The sequence below is a fragment of the Hemiscyllium ocellatum genome, chromosome 22 (genome assembly GCF_020745735.1).
Source record: "Hemiscyllium ocellatum isolate sHemOce1 chromosome 22, sHemOce1.pat.X.cur, whole genome shotgun sequence".
NCBI classification, from domain to species: Eukaryota; Metazoa; Chordata; class Chondrichthyes; order Orectolobiformes; family Hemiscylliidae; genus Hemiscyllium; species Hemiscyllium ocellatum.
The window spans coordinates 18,771,910-18,787,186 of record NC_083422.1 but is presented as its reverse complement, the minus strand read 5'-3'; the positions used below and the strand labels follow the sequence as shown (position 1 = coordinate 18,787,186).

Genomic DNA, 15,277 nt, shown 5'->3' with positions numbered 1-15,277 from the left:
ATGTCAATCTTGCTGAAAGCTGTATTGCTGAACACCCACTTTACAATGCAATGCTGTATGTCAAGTTTATGCCGAGCTTAAGGAAGAATCACAGCAATTCTTCAGCAACCATGGCTCATGGAACAATCAATGTGTTCAGAAATTACATACCTCTGAAGTAGGTAGGACTTGAACTATCACTTTGCCACAACAGCAGAGCTCCATCCTGCCTTAGAACCTATAACTCGACCACAAACAGAAGCATGGGATAAGTGCAATAAAGATAATTCTATAACTATGTTAACTATTAAGCATACCATTGAGATTTTGCAGCAGTGCTGTATAGTTCCCTATGGAGTGGGTGGGGAGTGTACATTACGATAAAAAATTGTCATGTTATGCTCCAGACCCTTTGGCATTCTTGGTAATCAATCTGTATTTTGCTCCAGATGACTTGGATATTTCAACACTAGTCTCTTCATCTATTTAAGCATCATTCATGAAATATGTGTTCATCACGTTTCCTTTCCTGTGTACAACACTTTATAATTTGTATATCATTACTTGGTCCAAATAATTGCATAGTATCTGATTTGCCTCTTCCAAACATCACTACCTAGTACTACTGTTCATAAGATCTGTTGATTTTTCTATTTGCTTGTGTTATTTTTTTTCAAGATGGAAACCTTTTTGGTTATGGAGTGAAATCTAGAAAGTGATAAGTGAAATAATTTTGCAAATTTCAAGGATCAAGAATAACCCTCAGTTAACCCCTCCCTTTCATCAGTCATTCTTAGATTATTGTTCCTTTTATTGAAAGTTAAATTTCAAATAATTTATGTGTATTCATGTGCAGTTTTACAAAACAACCCTTTTAGTATGCCTTGAGCATAACTGTTGCCAAAACCACGTATATATAGAACATACAAAACATGCCAAATATATTTTATTCTGAAATCTACTCTCAGAATAGCTGTTAATTTCACAAAATTGTCAGCAAAATGAAATGTAATTACATTTAAAAACATTGTTTTATATAAGTTAATAACATCGGTAAAAGGGAGTTTTCCATATTTGTGGTGCCATCCAGACATGCGGTTCCTATTTGAGACTGTTGGACATTAACAGTTAAAAATATTTGTTCACATGTTTGAGCACTTTTCACGGTTTTGGAGACAGACAGTAATCTGGCAATAGGTATTATTTGTTTTTAGTGAAAATGTTGGAGTTGTTTTTAATTACAAAGCAATAGGCAGAGCTGTTGATAAAGATAAAGAACGCTATTTGTTATTGCTGAAAACTGCATGCTTTTTGCAATTTGAGATCAGTAACTTTGATTTGTTATGATCAGTCATGATGGAATAATTTCTAAAGTAGATGAAAGCTTTTATTATCAATTAGCTGCTAATTGAGCTAAGAAAAAGTGGCATAAAATAGCATAAGTTATCAAGTAGGGAACTGTCAATACTTCTTGTGATGGCTTGTCACAATTTCCATCTGACTTGTGTCTATTCAATAAACCAGACTAAAACAAACTCATGGTAAATAAGTATTGTCTTAAGCCAGCAGTTTAGGGATGAGAAAAATGTGCTTTTATTTTGCCTGAGCAGATCCAAAAAAAAATCATATTCATACTTTCTATATTTTGTTTTTTCATTGTATCTTCCAAGTTTTCAAATGAGCTTGAAGTTTTTCAGTTGCAATTACTGTGATCCATTCCAGAGTTTTGGACTGGCATAAAGGCTGGGGGTGGTTTGGATACTTACATTGGCTGAAAGAGGGCTTTTTTTTGGATGTTTACATAATTGGGTTTATATGTAAGGAATTGTGAATGGAAAGTTCCCTGGCCTACAAAGAGGGAACATTCCAATTGCATAATTCAAGCATCATAACAATGGAGAGAGAGCTAACATGAATTTAGTGTGTGCTGACTGAATTTTGTAACCATTACGGTTTGATCAAAACATTCAAAGGAAGAGTTGTTTTTCACCAGAAAGCAAGAAATAAAAAAAACATCAAGAATTGTTTATGTTCAGAAAAAATTGGCAGCATCACTGTGCTGAGTGGATTCATTATGGGAAGTGCGAGGAAATCCGCAATAAGATTCACTCTCTTTTGGATACTGAGTCTGCTTTTTTTAAAAATAAGTGCGCGAAGACCAGTAAAATGTCCTGAAAGTTGTATATGTACTGAAGAAACTGCCCAATGTGACAACAGAAAATCGATTCCTCAGAGATTTCCCCCAGAGGTAGCTCATTTGTAAGTACTATGTCCAGAACTATGTATTTTGTTATAATCTGAATGTAAAAAAAGCTTACCAATATGTACATGTTTACGTATCTAAGCATGTAATTATCATACAGTAAATGGACTGTTTTGGTGTTGGATTTTATTTGTTTGGAAGAAACATCAAGTATACTGATAGTTGTTTTCTTTATAAAACAATGTATGCCATTACAATCAGGAGTTATTTTAAATCAATGAAAGTAATCCATATTGCAATTTTCAAATTCAACTTTGTTTGATATTATGTCAAATTTTGTTTTAAGCTAATATGGACCAGTAGAGTGAGATTTACTTGTTGCTGAATATCCTAGTTTGTTTTGATTCATGCAAGTACATTTTGTTTTCAGGTCATTCATGAAGTCTGGTTTCAGTGAAATTCCAGAAAGAAGCTTTGTGAATATAAAGTCCCTCCAGCTTCTGTGAGATCATTCTTATTTTGCATTTTCTGCTGTCATTCAGCAATGAATTATTGTGTTTTTTTGGGAATAAGAATTGATTATCTGATAACTGTTTAGCATTGCTGTAAAAAGAGGTACTAGTGCTGAAGGCTGGGGCTAGATTGTTTTACTATTAGTACTTAGGGTCTGATAATGCTACTAAATACTTTGCTGCCAGCATTGTACAGACCCAGTGGATAATGTGAGGTTTGCTGTTTGCTCTGTGAAGTTCTTGTGATTTTCTGGAAATGTCAGAGATGTGATAGAGCAGAGTCCAGTGAATGGTCAATTGCTGCCTATTATTTGTGAAGCACTTTCTCTTTGTGAAGGTTTTAATAATCTTTAATATAAGATTATTAAAGGATTGGACACTCTGATGGGTGATTCCTGAACCAGAGGACACTGTTTTAAAATAAGGGGTAGGCCAATTAGAACAGAGCTGAGGAGAAACTTCTTCACCCAGAGAGTGGTGGGTGTATGGAATGCTCTGCCCCAGAAGGCTGTGGAGGCCAAGTCTCTGGATACTTTCAAGAAAGAGTTGGATAGAGCTGTTAAGGATAGTGGAATCAAGGGTCATGGGGATAAGGCAGGAACAGAATACTGATAGAGGATGATCAGCCATGATCATAATGAATGGTGGAGCTGACTCGAAGGGCAGAATGGCCTACTCCTGCACCTGTTGTCTATTGTCTATTGTTTTGTGTGTGGTGGAGAGAGGGGCAGAGGTGATGGAAGAGTTTCAGGGGAAATATGGACAAGCATGGAAGCTGCAGCAATCAAGAATCTAGTTGTAGAGTAACTGTTAATGTTCCAGAATCCCTATTGATGGAGGAGAGAACCGAAGCTAATCTTTACAATATTTATTTAGAGTCATTAAAAGTGTTACCCTCCATAATAACAACCAATGCCAGTCTGTCTATTTCAAGGGGCACAAGGGAACCTCCAGCTAATGCCTGACTACCCACTAATAATAAATAGGCAATTAACAGATCCCTTTCCCTCTTGAAATAAAAATGAAACTATACATGAAAAATCAACATTTCAAAACAAATTGAATGAAAAACTTTTATGTTCTACAAACAGCATAATGTTGCAAACAGCCCTTTCTCAGACCCTTAACAACTTATTGGTGCATAAATTTATTTTTGTAAAACAGGGCGCTGATGATCTGCCTCCACCCAATTTAATCATTTATTTTCTGTACCCAGCATTAGTTTCAAGCCAGCTATGTTAATCTGAACCTTTCTTCACTCTCACTTTTCATACAGTGTAGATTATTGCACAACAAGTAGGATCCCACTCAATACATCTTCTCCTTTGGGTCCATCCATTGCGCAGAATCTCACTTTTTGATTAATAGCAGTTCTGAAGAAGGTCACTGGATTTGAAACATTATCTCTACTTTCTCTCTACAGATGCTGCCAGACCTGCTGAGTTTCTCCAGCAATTTATGTTTTTGTTTCAGAATTTCATATCCATGCCTCCACAAGAGTCAGTATTTCAGCATTCTCTAACATGATGGTGATTGTTATTTAAAGTTATTCCAAAGGATTGCTACTTAAAAGCTAAACTGATATATGTAAAAGCCTTACAAACCTGATTTCCAATTCTACATTCTACACTTTTTAATTTCTCAGATTTTGCAGTACCATCCCATAAGAAATCATCAGCATGCATTATGGAAATGCCTGAAAGATTTCATTTTATGATAGCAACAAAATATTTCAGAATTTGCTGTTAGTTGAATACAGTCCATTTTCTGCAAAATGCTCTCACTAAACAATACCATACCTTGGACTCATCATTGAGAGTAAAAAGTGAGGTCTGCAGATGCTTGGATGCTGCCTGACCTGCTGCGCTTTAACCAGCAACACATTTTCAGCTCATCATTGAGATTAAAGGTAAAGTCGCCATAGTCCTATCAGACCATAAGACTGCTCTCTCATTAGAGAAAGAGATAACTTGTGTGGTTTAACCTGAGGTTCACCATGCCTCTGGTGAGGGGGGAGCTTGGGATGGAGACTCCTTCATGGTAATATCTGTTGATGGGAGAATTGAACCCATGCTGTCTGCATCATTCTGCTTCGCAAACAAACTGTCCAGCAAACTAAGCCAACTAACTCCTTTACACAATGACATTCGTTTAGTTCCTTAGATTTCCTGCTGGACCTGCTGCCAATTCCCACAGAAACAGCAACACTTCTCCTTGAAAAGTATGGCCTGTCAGAAATGTCACTTTTATATTGTTTGATATGAATGATCAAAAAGGATTTTCGAGATCACTTTACCAACTGTGGGAGAGTCCATTCTAACATCTGTGTCATTTAGTAGCTCTTCAAAATTCCAAGCACCTCATATTGCATTGATATAGTGCTTTTTATGACTGCCAGTTAGCTTAAGGCACTTTACACCAATTAAGTCCTTTTTGAAGTGTAATTACTGTTGTAATGCTTCAGAAATCCCATCTGCAATGATTTTATCAGTACAAATTCACTTATATGGTACATCTGAATGAACTCCCAACTCTCTCCAACTGTTTAATTAATTTTGTTTTGACTTTTTTATTAGTTTACTTTCAGCACTTCATGTTTGCAAGGAAGACTTATCGTTCTGTTCTGAAACTATTCTGTTGTCTTCAGTTCATTGATCTATTTAATCTACTGCCTCTATCTGCACTTCCATATTTGTCTGGATTATGCCTACAGCATTTGAGACTCACACTACTGGAGATTTTTTTTCCACTAAAAGATCATTTTGGACTCAAGAGTGAGTTCTGGACCAATCCTTACACTGAGCATTTTTACTCCCCACTCTTGTCACACTTTCACATCATTCTAAATATTTAACTGATATTTTAACTTTCTAGAAAAAAAAACAAAGAACTGCGGATGCTGGAATTCAGAAATTGCTGGAAAATCTCAGCAGGCCTAACAGCATCTGTGGCAGCATATGTCAACCTACTTTTTCTGCACAGATGCTGTCAGGGCTGCTGAGATTTTCCAGCAACTTCTGAATTCCAGCATCCACAGTTCTTTGCCAGACTTACAGAGGATTTTCCAGCAATTTCGGCTTTTGTTTTAAACTTCTGAGTATCTTTTTTCTAATAATCCCCCAATTGTTGCATCTCTCTGGAACATATGTTACCTGAGGACACATTGTGGACAATTGACCTTTGTGTGTGATTGCTCTGTTAAGTGCTTTGATGACCCATGTTATCACTATCCTGCCTGTGATCTACAACTTAGTTTCCTCAGAATCTACATCATAAAACACATGAGCGTTTAACAGATCATCTTTTTTTCTAGGTTTCATCCAACAAGTCTAGTAGATGGTCCAAGCCTTCATTATTATCCAATTGATGGGCATCTGTTTTTCAAACTACATACAGCTTGTTTACATTTTTCAACAATACTGTTTCCTCTTTGATCGAAAATTATCTATGCTTACACAACCTCTTTGTTTTTCCAGGAGTCATATGGCTCAGTCTCTGAGGGCATCCAAGTGGAATCATAGCCTCATAGTACACACATGTTTTCTGCAGTTTTCCACAATGGATTTCAGTTTGAAAATTATTTTTAGGTTCCACTTATCACTGGGTTACCATGTCCATAATTTCTGAATACACATTGGTAAAGGATCGAATAAGAGCCAATTTGTAGACATGTACATAAATATTTAAGTACAGAATTATACACACACACACCTACTAAGCCCAGTGCACCATTATTTCAATGAGCCACCACACACTGCAGCACAGAGGAACTATAAAGAGGAGAGGAAAATCACTTATACAGTGTATTCAAAAAGAATGGGTATCCAATGAACACAATCTGCCGATTTCTGAGCAACAAACCCAAACAAGCAGACTAAACTCGTTCAGAAACCCTAGCCACTCTCGCCTACATCAGACATCTCAGAAATGACTGCTGGACTACTTAGACTTCTTGGTGTCAAAGGAGCCCACAAACCCACCAACACACTAAAACAGCAGCTAATGAAGTTGAAAGATCCTATCCAAATATCAAACAAAATGCACATCATTTACAAAATATCTTGCAAGGACTGTAACAAACACTCCATTGGACAAACAGGCAAATAACTAGCCACCAGGACGCAGGAACATTAACTAGCCACAAAAAGATATGATCCACAATCACTAGTATCCTTACATACAGATGTGGAAGGATACCACTTTGATTGGGACAACACATTCATCCGAGGACAAGCCAAACAGAGACATGCATGAGAATTCCCAGAAGCATGGCATTCCAACTGGAACTCTACCAACAAACACATCGATTTGGACCCCATTTACCACCCTCTGAGAAAAAAGAACAGGAAATTACATCACCACAGGAAATGACATCACCAACCCAAGGAAACCTGAACACATAAATAGAAAAGCGGTCATAATACGAGTGCTTCACGGTAGGCTCACTGATGATGTTACCCAGTATGGTGACAAAATGTCTGGAAATGAACCTTCCAGCTCAGTGAGCAAACTTACATCAAACACTGTCATCAGTTTACATCTGCATCTATAGAAGTACAAATGAATTGTCCACTGTTTGCTTACAACTGAATGTTATTTAGCAGTTGGTGTACCAGACAGGGTCTGAGGAACACAGCGCCTATCTTGTGTCCTGCCTCCTGTTTTCTTTTTCATGGTCCAGCACTTTGGAGCTACTGAAGTCGCACTAGTCTGTTTATGATATTTATTAGCCAGTGAGCACCAGTGAATGCCAACTGCTTGTCATTATATTTCAACCGCTGTATGTTTCCTGAAGACATCGATTGTAACTGTTGATAAATTATAAGGATATTGTACGGTTTTCTCTTTCAGTTTTCGTTTTGTGCATCCTCCCCATACCTCCATCCTAATGTCTACATCTATCTTTCTTTTATTATTATTCTATCAAGCACCTTCAGACATATTCTGAGTTAAAGGTGTGGTATTAATGCTAATTGTATGAAATAAATTCTTCACAATTTATTGTATTTCGCCATCTTGAAATGCAGAACATCCACCAAGTGTCTGCTATGGTTATTGTCATCAAGGGTTTTGCATTGTGAACCCAAGTGAGATTTCTCACACTATTCTGTGAAATTTTCCTTATTACCTGTGCATCATGCTTGTTTGGTCTCCAGCTCGTCTTCTCATCAGAAATACACACCCCTGCCAGAAGTCCTGGGATATCCAGTGCTGTCAGTCTGGTGCTGCTGTGCTTGATTCATTTATCTGAAGCATTGTCCTTAGGATGGCTGACAGAGGCAAGTTAGTACTCAGATTTGCTGACAGGAACATAGAGATTCTAGTGGATGGAGTGGTGCAGAGGAGGGCTTACTGGCAGAGGAGACCATGCCACCAGACCCTGTTAGCTTGGTCCGACCTTCCACCTGGATGAGTGCTATTTCCATTGTCCAGAGGAATGCTCAGCAATGCTGTCAAAAGATCAGTGACTTTCTGCACTCCATGAGCGTAAGTATAACTATCTTCTTGTGGTTCTGTTCGCCGAGCTGAAAGTTTTTGTTGCAAACGTTTCGTCCCCTGGCTAGGAGACATCATCAGTGCTCTGGAGCCTCCTGCGAAGCGCTTCTTTGATGTTTCTTCCGGTATTTATAGTGGTTTGTCCTTGCCGCTTCCGGGTGTCAGTTTCAGCTGTCCGCTGTAGTGGTTGGTATATTGGGTCCAGGTCGATGTGTTTGTTGATGGAGTTTGTGGATGAATGCCATGCCTCTAGGAATTCCCTGACTGTTCTCTGTCTGGCTTGCCCTATGATAGTAGTGTTTTCCCAGTCGAATTCATGTTGCTTGTTGTCTGAGTGTGTGGCTACTAGGGATAGCTGGTCGTGTTGTTTCGTGGCTAGTTGATGTTCATGTATGCGGATTGTTAGCTGTATTCCTGTTTGTCCTATATAGTGTTTTGTGCAGTCCTTGCATGGTATTTTGTAAACTACATTAGTTTTGCTCATGTTGGGTATTGGCTCCTTTGTTCTAGTAAGTTGTTGTCTGAGCGTGTCTGTTGGTTTGTGTGCCGTTATGAGTCCTAAGGGTCGCAGTAGTCTGGCTGTCAGTTCTGAAACGCTCCTGATGTATGGTAGGGTGGCTAGTCCTTTTGGTTGTGGCATGTCCTCATTCCGTGGTCTATCTCTTAGGCATCTGTTGATAAAGTTGCGCGGGTATCCGTTTTTGGCGAATACCTTGTATAGGTGTTCCTCTTCCTCTTTTCGCAGTTCTGGTGTACTGCAGTAGAACAAAAGAGCCGATACCCAACATGAGCAAAACTAATGTAGTTTACAAAATACCTTGCAAGGACTGCACAAAACACTATATAGGACAAACAGGAAGACAGCTAACAATCCACATACATGAACATCAACTAGCCACGAAACGACACGACCAGCTATCCCTAGTAGCCACACACTCAGACAACAAGCAACATGAATTCGACTGGGAAAACACTACTATCATAGGGCAAGCCAGACAGAGAACAGTCAGGGAATTCCTAGAGGCATGGCATTCATCCACAAACTCCATCAACAAACACATCGACCTGGACCCAATATACCAACCACTACAGCGGACAGCTGAAACTGACACCCGGAAGCGGCAAGGACAGACCACTATAAATACCGGAAGAAACATCAAAGAAGCACTTCGCAGGAGGCTCCAGAGCACTGATGATGTCTCCTAGCCAGGGGACGAAACGTTTGCAACAAAAACTTCCAGCTCGGCGAACAGAACCACAACAACGAGCACAAACCTTGATAACTATCTTCTGTCTGTTACCTTACACTTTATCTCTGTAACTGCACCTACCTCCTATCAAAACTCATGGTGTACCACCTTCACTATTGTATGCAGCATCTTCCTTCAGTCACTGTCTCCCTCCAGTTCTTCTGTGCTATTAACGCTGCATGCCCTCTTCATTGCCTACTCACTCACTCTGAACACCTCGCACTTTATCCCCTACCTATACTACTACTACAAACTAAGCCAAGCACTTTTGTTTCACTCAATCCCTCCCTTTGCCTCATTTCATGAGAAAATGGCCCACGGTAGGGCAGAAACAGCAATGACAGGTAGCAAGGTGCTCAATGTTTGTCTCCTCACCGCATATGAAGAGAGGATCCTTGCCCTAGTTGGTGAGGACTGCGACTTTTCCTATGGTGATGCCAAAAACCTCCATATCCCAGCAGCTAAGTAAGAATCATTGTACATTGTTTGCTGCTGTTTCGCTACTGTCACAGTGAATGTATTCAACATGCCTGAACTTCTTTCCCCTTTTCTATGATGCATTTCCTCTTTTGTCTCTTGCAGGTATAAGCAGCATTAGCATAATCTTAGCAGTCAAGAGGACGGCTGCACAAGTCACCTTCTCCAGGAGTTAGTTGGTTTAGTTTGCACCCTCCGGCATGCAAACAACTGACTGCCTTCACGGACAGCTGGTGGCTGCCATGGAGTGCCAGGTCCAGCATCCTCAGTATGTGCTGGATATATGCACTTCAGTGCTCTAAGAAGGCTACAGGAAAGAAGGGGTCTCTAGCTCACTTCCACAATCAGGCAAGGTGTGTCAATAGGCACCCACCAGGAGGAGAAGCCACATACAGTGGCCCCTAACCCCAGAAGTCTCGTTTCAGGACACTGCAGTGTGAGCCAGGACTTCTACCCTCCACACTGCCTTCTACCTTCATCTTCTGGGAGTTCAAGTCAAGTAGGGTTCATGCCTCTGGGCAATTCACCTAAATATATCTGGGCCACAAACGCCCAGGACCACCTGACCAACGCTGTCAAGTCAGCAAGCTCCATGTTAGGGCAGGCTCCATCTATCCCAGCTGCAGACCCTGGTTTGTAACAAAATGTAGTGGTAGCAAAAAGAAGAAGAAGACCTGAGGAGACATAGGTGGCATGAACGAAAAGTCATTGTAACTATGCTCCCACATCTGTAAATATATGTTCACTTTTTATCATCAGCTGTATGAATGAACTTTGGTTTAGCTGCAACTACAAGAGTATCTGACACAAGTCATCCTTAGTGCTACATGATGTTTTATTATCCAAGGTGTCAAGTGAGCAGCTCCTGTGCTATGTGAAGGCTCAGGACCTTGGAAGCAGTTGCTGCTTTGGCAACTAGGTTGAATCTTTCCAGGCAGCAACAATGTCTATGCACAGTAGTCTTTGGTTGGATTAATTTGTAATGTTGTTTCGTATCGTACAGAGTGCCTGGGACAAGGATTATACTCTATAATCCTTGGGTCAGTGTGTACATTTCATATACAGAACAACCTCGATTATCTGAACGAGACAGGCGGGGAGTATTTTGTTCGGATAACTGATCTGATTGTAAACAAGGAAAGCATTTACAGCACTTTGAGATCTTATTTGGATAATCCGGAATTCAGATTATTGATATTTGGATAATAGAAGTTGTTCTGTGCAGCATTTTGTGATCGCAGATGTCATTCACCTGTACTGTGTGTGTCTGTTTAATACTGTTGCCCTTTGAAGAGCCTCATATCACATGAAAGTGCAGCCCTCTCCCGCACAGAATGAAACACAAACCTCACCTACTCCAAGTGTGGCAGTAGCCATCTTCATCTCCTTTGTGCACTTGCTATTTGGATGAAGATAGAGTGGTCTACTTCACAGAGTGAATCACAGACTCAGCCTCTCTGTTTAGGTGATCCCCCAACCTCTCATACTACCCCTTCTTGTTAACCCCAAAAGCTTTGATCTTCCCCACATTCTCATCCAACCCATTTATTTAACTCTTCATTTCCCTACTTTACCCCTGAGCCCCAGGCAGACCACATCATCGTGTTGGGCATAGTAATACACTGTCCCTCAATTGAAGCCAAGGTTGTGTAGATATTTTAAGAATTTCCTTCCAGATTAGCCCTATCTCTTCTATGCTCAATTGTCTCTCCAGCCTACATCCCACTCCATCCTCCATTATTTGATGTTCTTGCTACCTTTACATTTGTTCTCCCCTCTGCATCCCAACATGCTGCCTCCAGTTGAGTTTCCCAGCTTCTCTACTGCAGCAGTGTCCCTTGATAACCTGTACACTGGACATTAAGTGGGCAGAACTCCAGGACTGACCATGGTTCACCCACTTGACTGACTGGGAATGTACAGCCCCATCTGATGTCTAACCAGCCCCATTACTGAACTGCGTGCAGTTCCTTGACTGATTGCTGTGAGCACCTGGACTGATTGATCTGGTTCCATCTTACTGACTGTGACCCACTCCCTGGACTGTGGTGATATGGATTCCTGACCATGATCACAACAAGCAGCCACTTGACTCTGTCCAAGCCCTTGGACTGGTAGCCAACACTGCCATTGACATACTGAGCCTGGACTCCCTGAATAAAGGCTGCTTTCCTTGAATTGACTAAAGGTTACTCCCTATTGACATTGAGCATGGCTATTTGGTTAATGTTGATGCAATGTATTTGCTATGTACATCACTGGCTCAGGGTGTAGGTGTGAGATTCACATGGTACAAGGACATACAGCAACATGTCCCCCCCATTGACTGATCAGTGCTGATAACTATGACAAGCTCATAAAAACATACTACTGCAAATGCTGGAGATCTGAAATAAAACAGAAAATACTGGAGAAACGCAGCAAGCCTGGCAGCAACTGTGGAGAAAGAAGCAGAGTTCATGTTTGGAGTCCAGTATGACTCTTTTCAGAACCAAGACAAGTTGCCTGGTTTTGTGTCTGTGCTAAACTGCAAACTGTGAGAGGACTATGAGACTGAGAGAGTAAAGCACAAGCATTCAAGGCAAGTTAAAGATGCTAAGACTATGCAAGCAGGTGCACACAAAGGTGAGTGTTAAGAAAACAAGCAAGATACCCTATCCATGAGATGGGTGCCTGTCCCTGTGTGCAAACTGTCCAGATAACAATGTTACAATTAAAGTTCCTGGTCTCCTCTAAAGTGAAGCATTGAGGTCCAAAACTGTATTGTAAGTGGATTGGAGATGTCCCACGAGAGTAAGGTTGGTATGTGCCCCATGCCAGTGGATTTGAGGGCTGTGAACAGTCACTGCTAAGGAGCATTTAGATGTTCGAATAGAGCCTGAGATGTTAGAAAAGAACAGACTAAAATATCCTTCATTGTCACATGTACCCCAGTACAGAAGTACAGGAGTACAGTGAAAGTTTATTACATCAACTCTTACGCAGCTATTTTAGGTACAAAGTATATAGGTAGAAATCTTAGATACAGTAAGAGGAATACAAAAAAGAAAAGTAGTTGCATTATTTTACGGTGATTCATACAATAAGTTAGAAATATGACATAGTTAAAAGTTTAGACATTACAGGTGGATAAGCAATTTGCAAATAAAGATTACATTGCAGCAGCTCACCAAAGAGGTGCCGATGCCAGAGCCCAGTCCAGCAATTGTACCTGCTCTGCTCCAGGCCTCCAGCCTGTTCTCAGCTGCTTCAAGGTATGTTTTCTCTGGGTTAGTACTGCTGCCTCACAGCTTCAGTGTCTCAGATTCAATTCCAGCCTTGGGCGACTGTCTGTGTGGAGTTTGCACATTCTCTGTGTGTCTGTGTGGGTTTCTTCCGGGTGCTCCGGTTTCCTCCCACAGTCCAAGATGTGTAGGTCAGGTGAATTGGCCATGCTAAATTGCCCATAGTGTCAGGTGCATTAGTCAGAGGGAAATGGGCCTGGTTTGGTTCCTCTTCGGAGGGTTGGTGTGGACTGGTTGGGCCGAAGGGCCTGTTTCCACGCTGAAGGGAATCTAAAACTCACTTCCCTGTGACTGCCTCTGCTCCGGGATCGCGTCCCCAAGATGGCTCCACTCTGGAACTCACTTCCCCACGATGGCATCTTCTCTGGGCTCGCTTCCCCACAACAGCCTCTGGTCTGGAGTCTCCCTCTGAGTAAGTCCAAGTCAAAAGTTGAAAAAAAATCACAGAATAGGAGAAAAGAGAGAAGAAAAAGGGAGGAGCAGAGGAACTCCAGTGGGAGCATCTTACTCTGCTGCCATCTATTGACTGCTTTTCAAGATGGAGACCCAGAGGAGTATGCAGCAAGCTGAAATTGCCAGATACCTGCTCTGACTAGCGTTTTGGGAATTGTCACCATCTAGTTTCTATTTGGCAGATGGGACAATGTGAAACCATGTATAAATAATTTGAGATTCAATAATACTGAAACGCTAACACATGCAAATAAGCCTCTTGCTGCTCACTATTACATTCCTGCCCAGTGTTCAACAACTCAGTTGGTAAATGAGATGTTTTGCTCTCAAGATCAAGAATCTTATTTCTTCCAACGTCACCTTATTTTCCCAATCGCATTACCAATGCCCTCTGTTAAAGGGCTTGGGAGATTCTGCTCAATGTTTTAGCAATGGAACAATTGAAATGTAGGTAACATTAATGAACCCATGTCATCAAGACATTCACATTAATTTGTAATCACATCACTCATTCATTTCACATGCTATTTATCCACTTGTTCTGAGATTTCTTAAGACTTATGGATTTGATCAACAGTGGAGATAATTTAAATTTAATTTTATTGGGGTCAAACAACGTTTACATCAAATAGTTTGGATGTGCAAATTTGATTTTAATGTTTTGATGAAAATAATGTTGTTCTTGCACAAAAAATGTATAATGCTACAATTTCTGGATTCAAGTCATTATCAAAGAAAGCATTGTACACTGTAAGTGTACAATGGATCTAGTGATGCTGAATCTTCAGCTGGAAAGGCAAAAAGTAGCAACAGCTGCTAACTTAGGCTCCATTCAACTCTGCTCTCGATGTGAGCTGACTGAATAAGCATGAGATGCCTTGAGGGTGAGAGAAGATATATCTACCTGGCTGGTCCCAAATGTGTTTTAACTGATCTGGAAACATGCTTCACATTTGCTGCAGCAGTGTATGGTTCAGTGAATAGAAAATGCACATGTTTCAAGGACAACAATCATAAAATTTAAACAAACTAATACCATCAAAAAGTTTAAGACTTGCATACAGTATTTTTATGCTGTTTCAGACGTTTGGTCAGGGAACACTGATACACTGTCATATTTGATAAGTCCATTTTGACTTGGTCTTGGTGTAGCTCTGAATTAAGAATAGATTTTTTTTGAAAACCTGTCACAGGATTGGCCAGACCAGTAACTTTTGCTCATCCCTAATTACTCCTGTGAAGGTGATTGTGAGCTACTTTCTTCTGCAGTTCACCTGGGAATATGTACACCCACAGTTCTGTTGGAAGGGGAGTTCAAGGATTTTGGTTCTGAGACAATGAAGGAATGATAGTACAGTTCCATGTCAAAGTAATATGTATCTTAGAGGATGGTGATGGTGTTCCCATGCACGTGGCTGCCCTTTTAATTGGTAGACGTCATGTGTTTTGAAAATGTGAATGATATTAAGCTTAAAATTGTGTACAGTTTTACAAACTTTAATCAATTGTTAACTTTTGACAGTTTGTTTACTTCGAACACATTTTATTCAATTGCTGATGATGCATTCAAGGGCCTTGATCATCTGAAATATCTGTAAGTAGATGTTAAATCTTCCTTCTGGA

The 15,277-nt window shown here is 40.3% G+C and overlaps 1 protein-coding gene across 1 annotated transcript in view; it reads left to right on the top strand.

Annotated features, from left to right (window-relative positions):
• The first annotated feature begins 1,842 nt into the window (after window positions 1-1,842).
• The window catches only part of lgi1b (leucine-rich, glioma inactivated 1b), a 34,775-nt gene continuing 21,340 nt past the window's right edge, over window positions 1,843-15,277 (top strand). Inside the window, exons 1-3 of the mRNA XM_060842376.1 lie at window positions 1,843-2,238; window positions 2,613-2,684; window positions 15,177-15,248. Of these exons, the coding sequence (XP_060698359.1) occupies window positions 2,054-2,238; window positions 2,613-2,684; window positions 15,177-15,248 (329 nt within the window). The 5' untranslated portion in view covers window positions 1,843-2,053. The remainder of the gene's footprint in view (window positions 2,239-2,612; window positions 2,685-15,176; window positions 15,249-15,277) is intronic.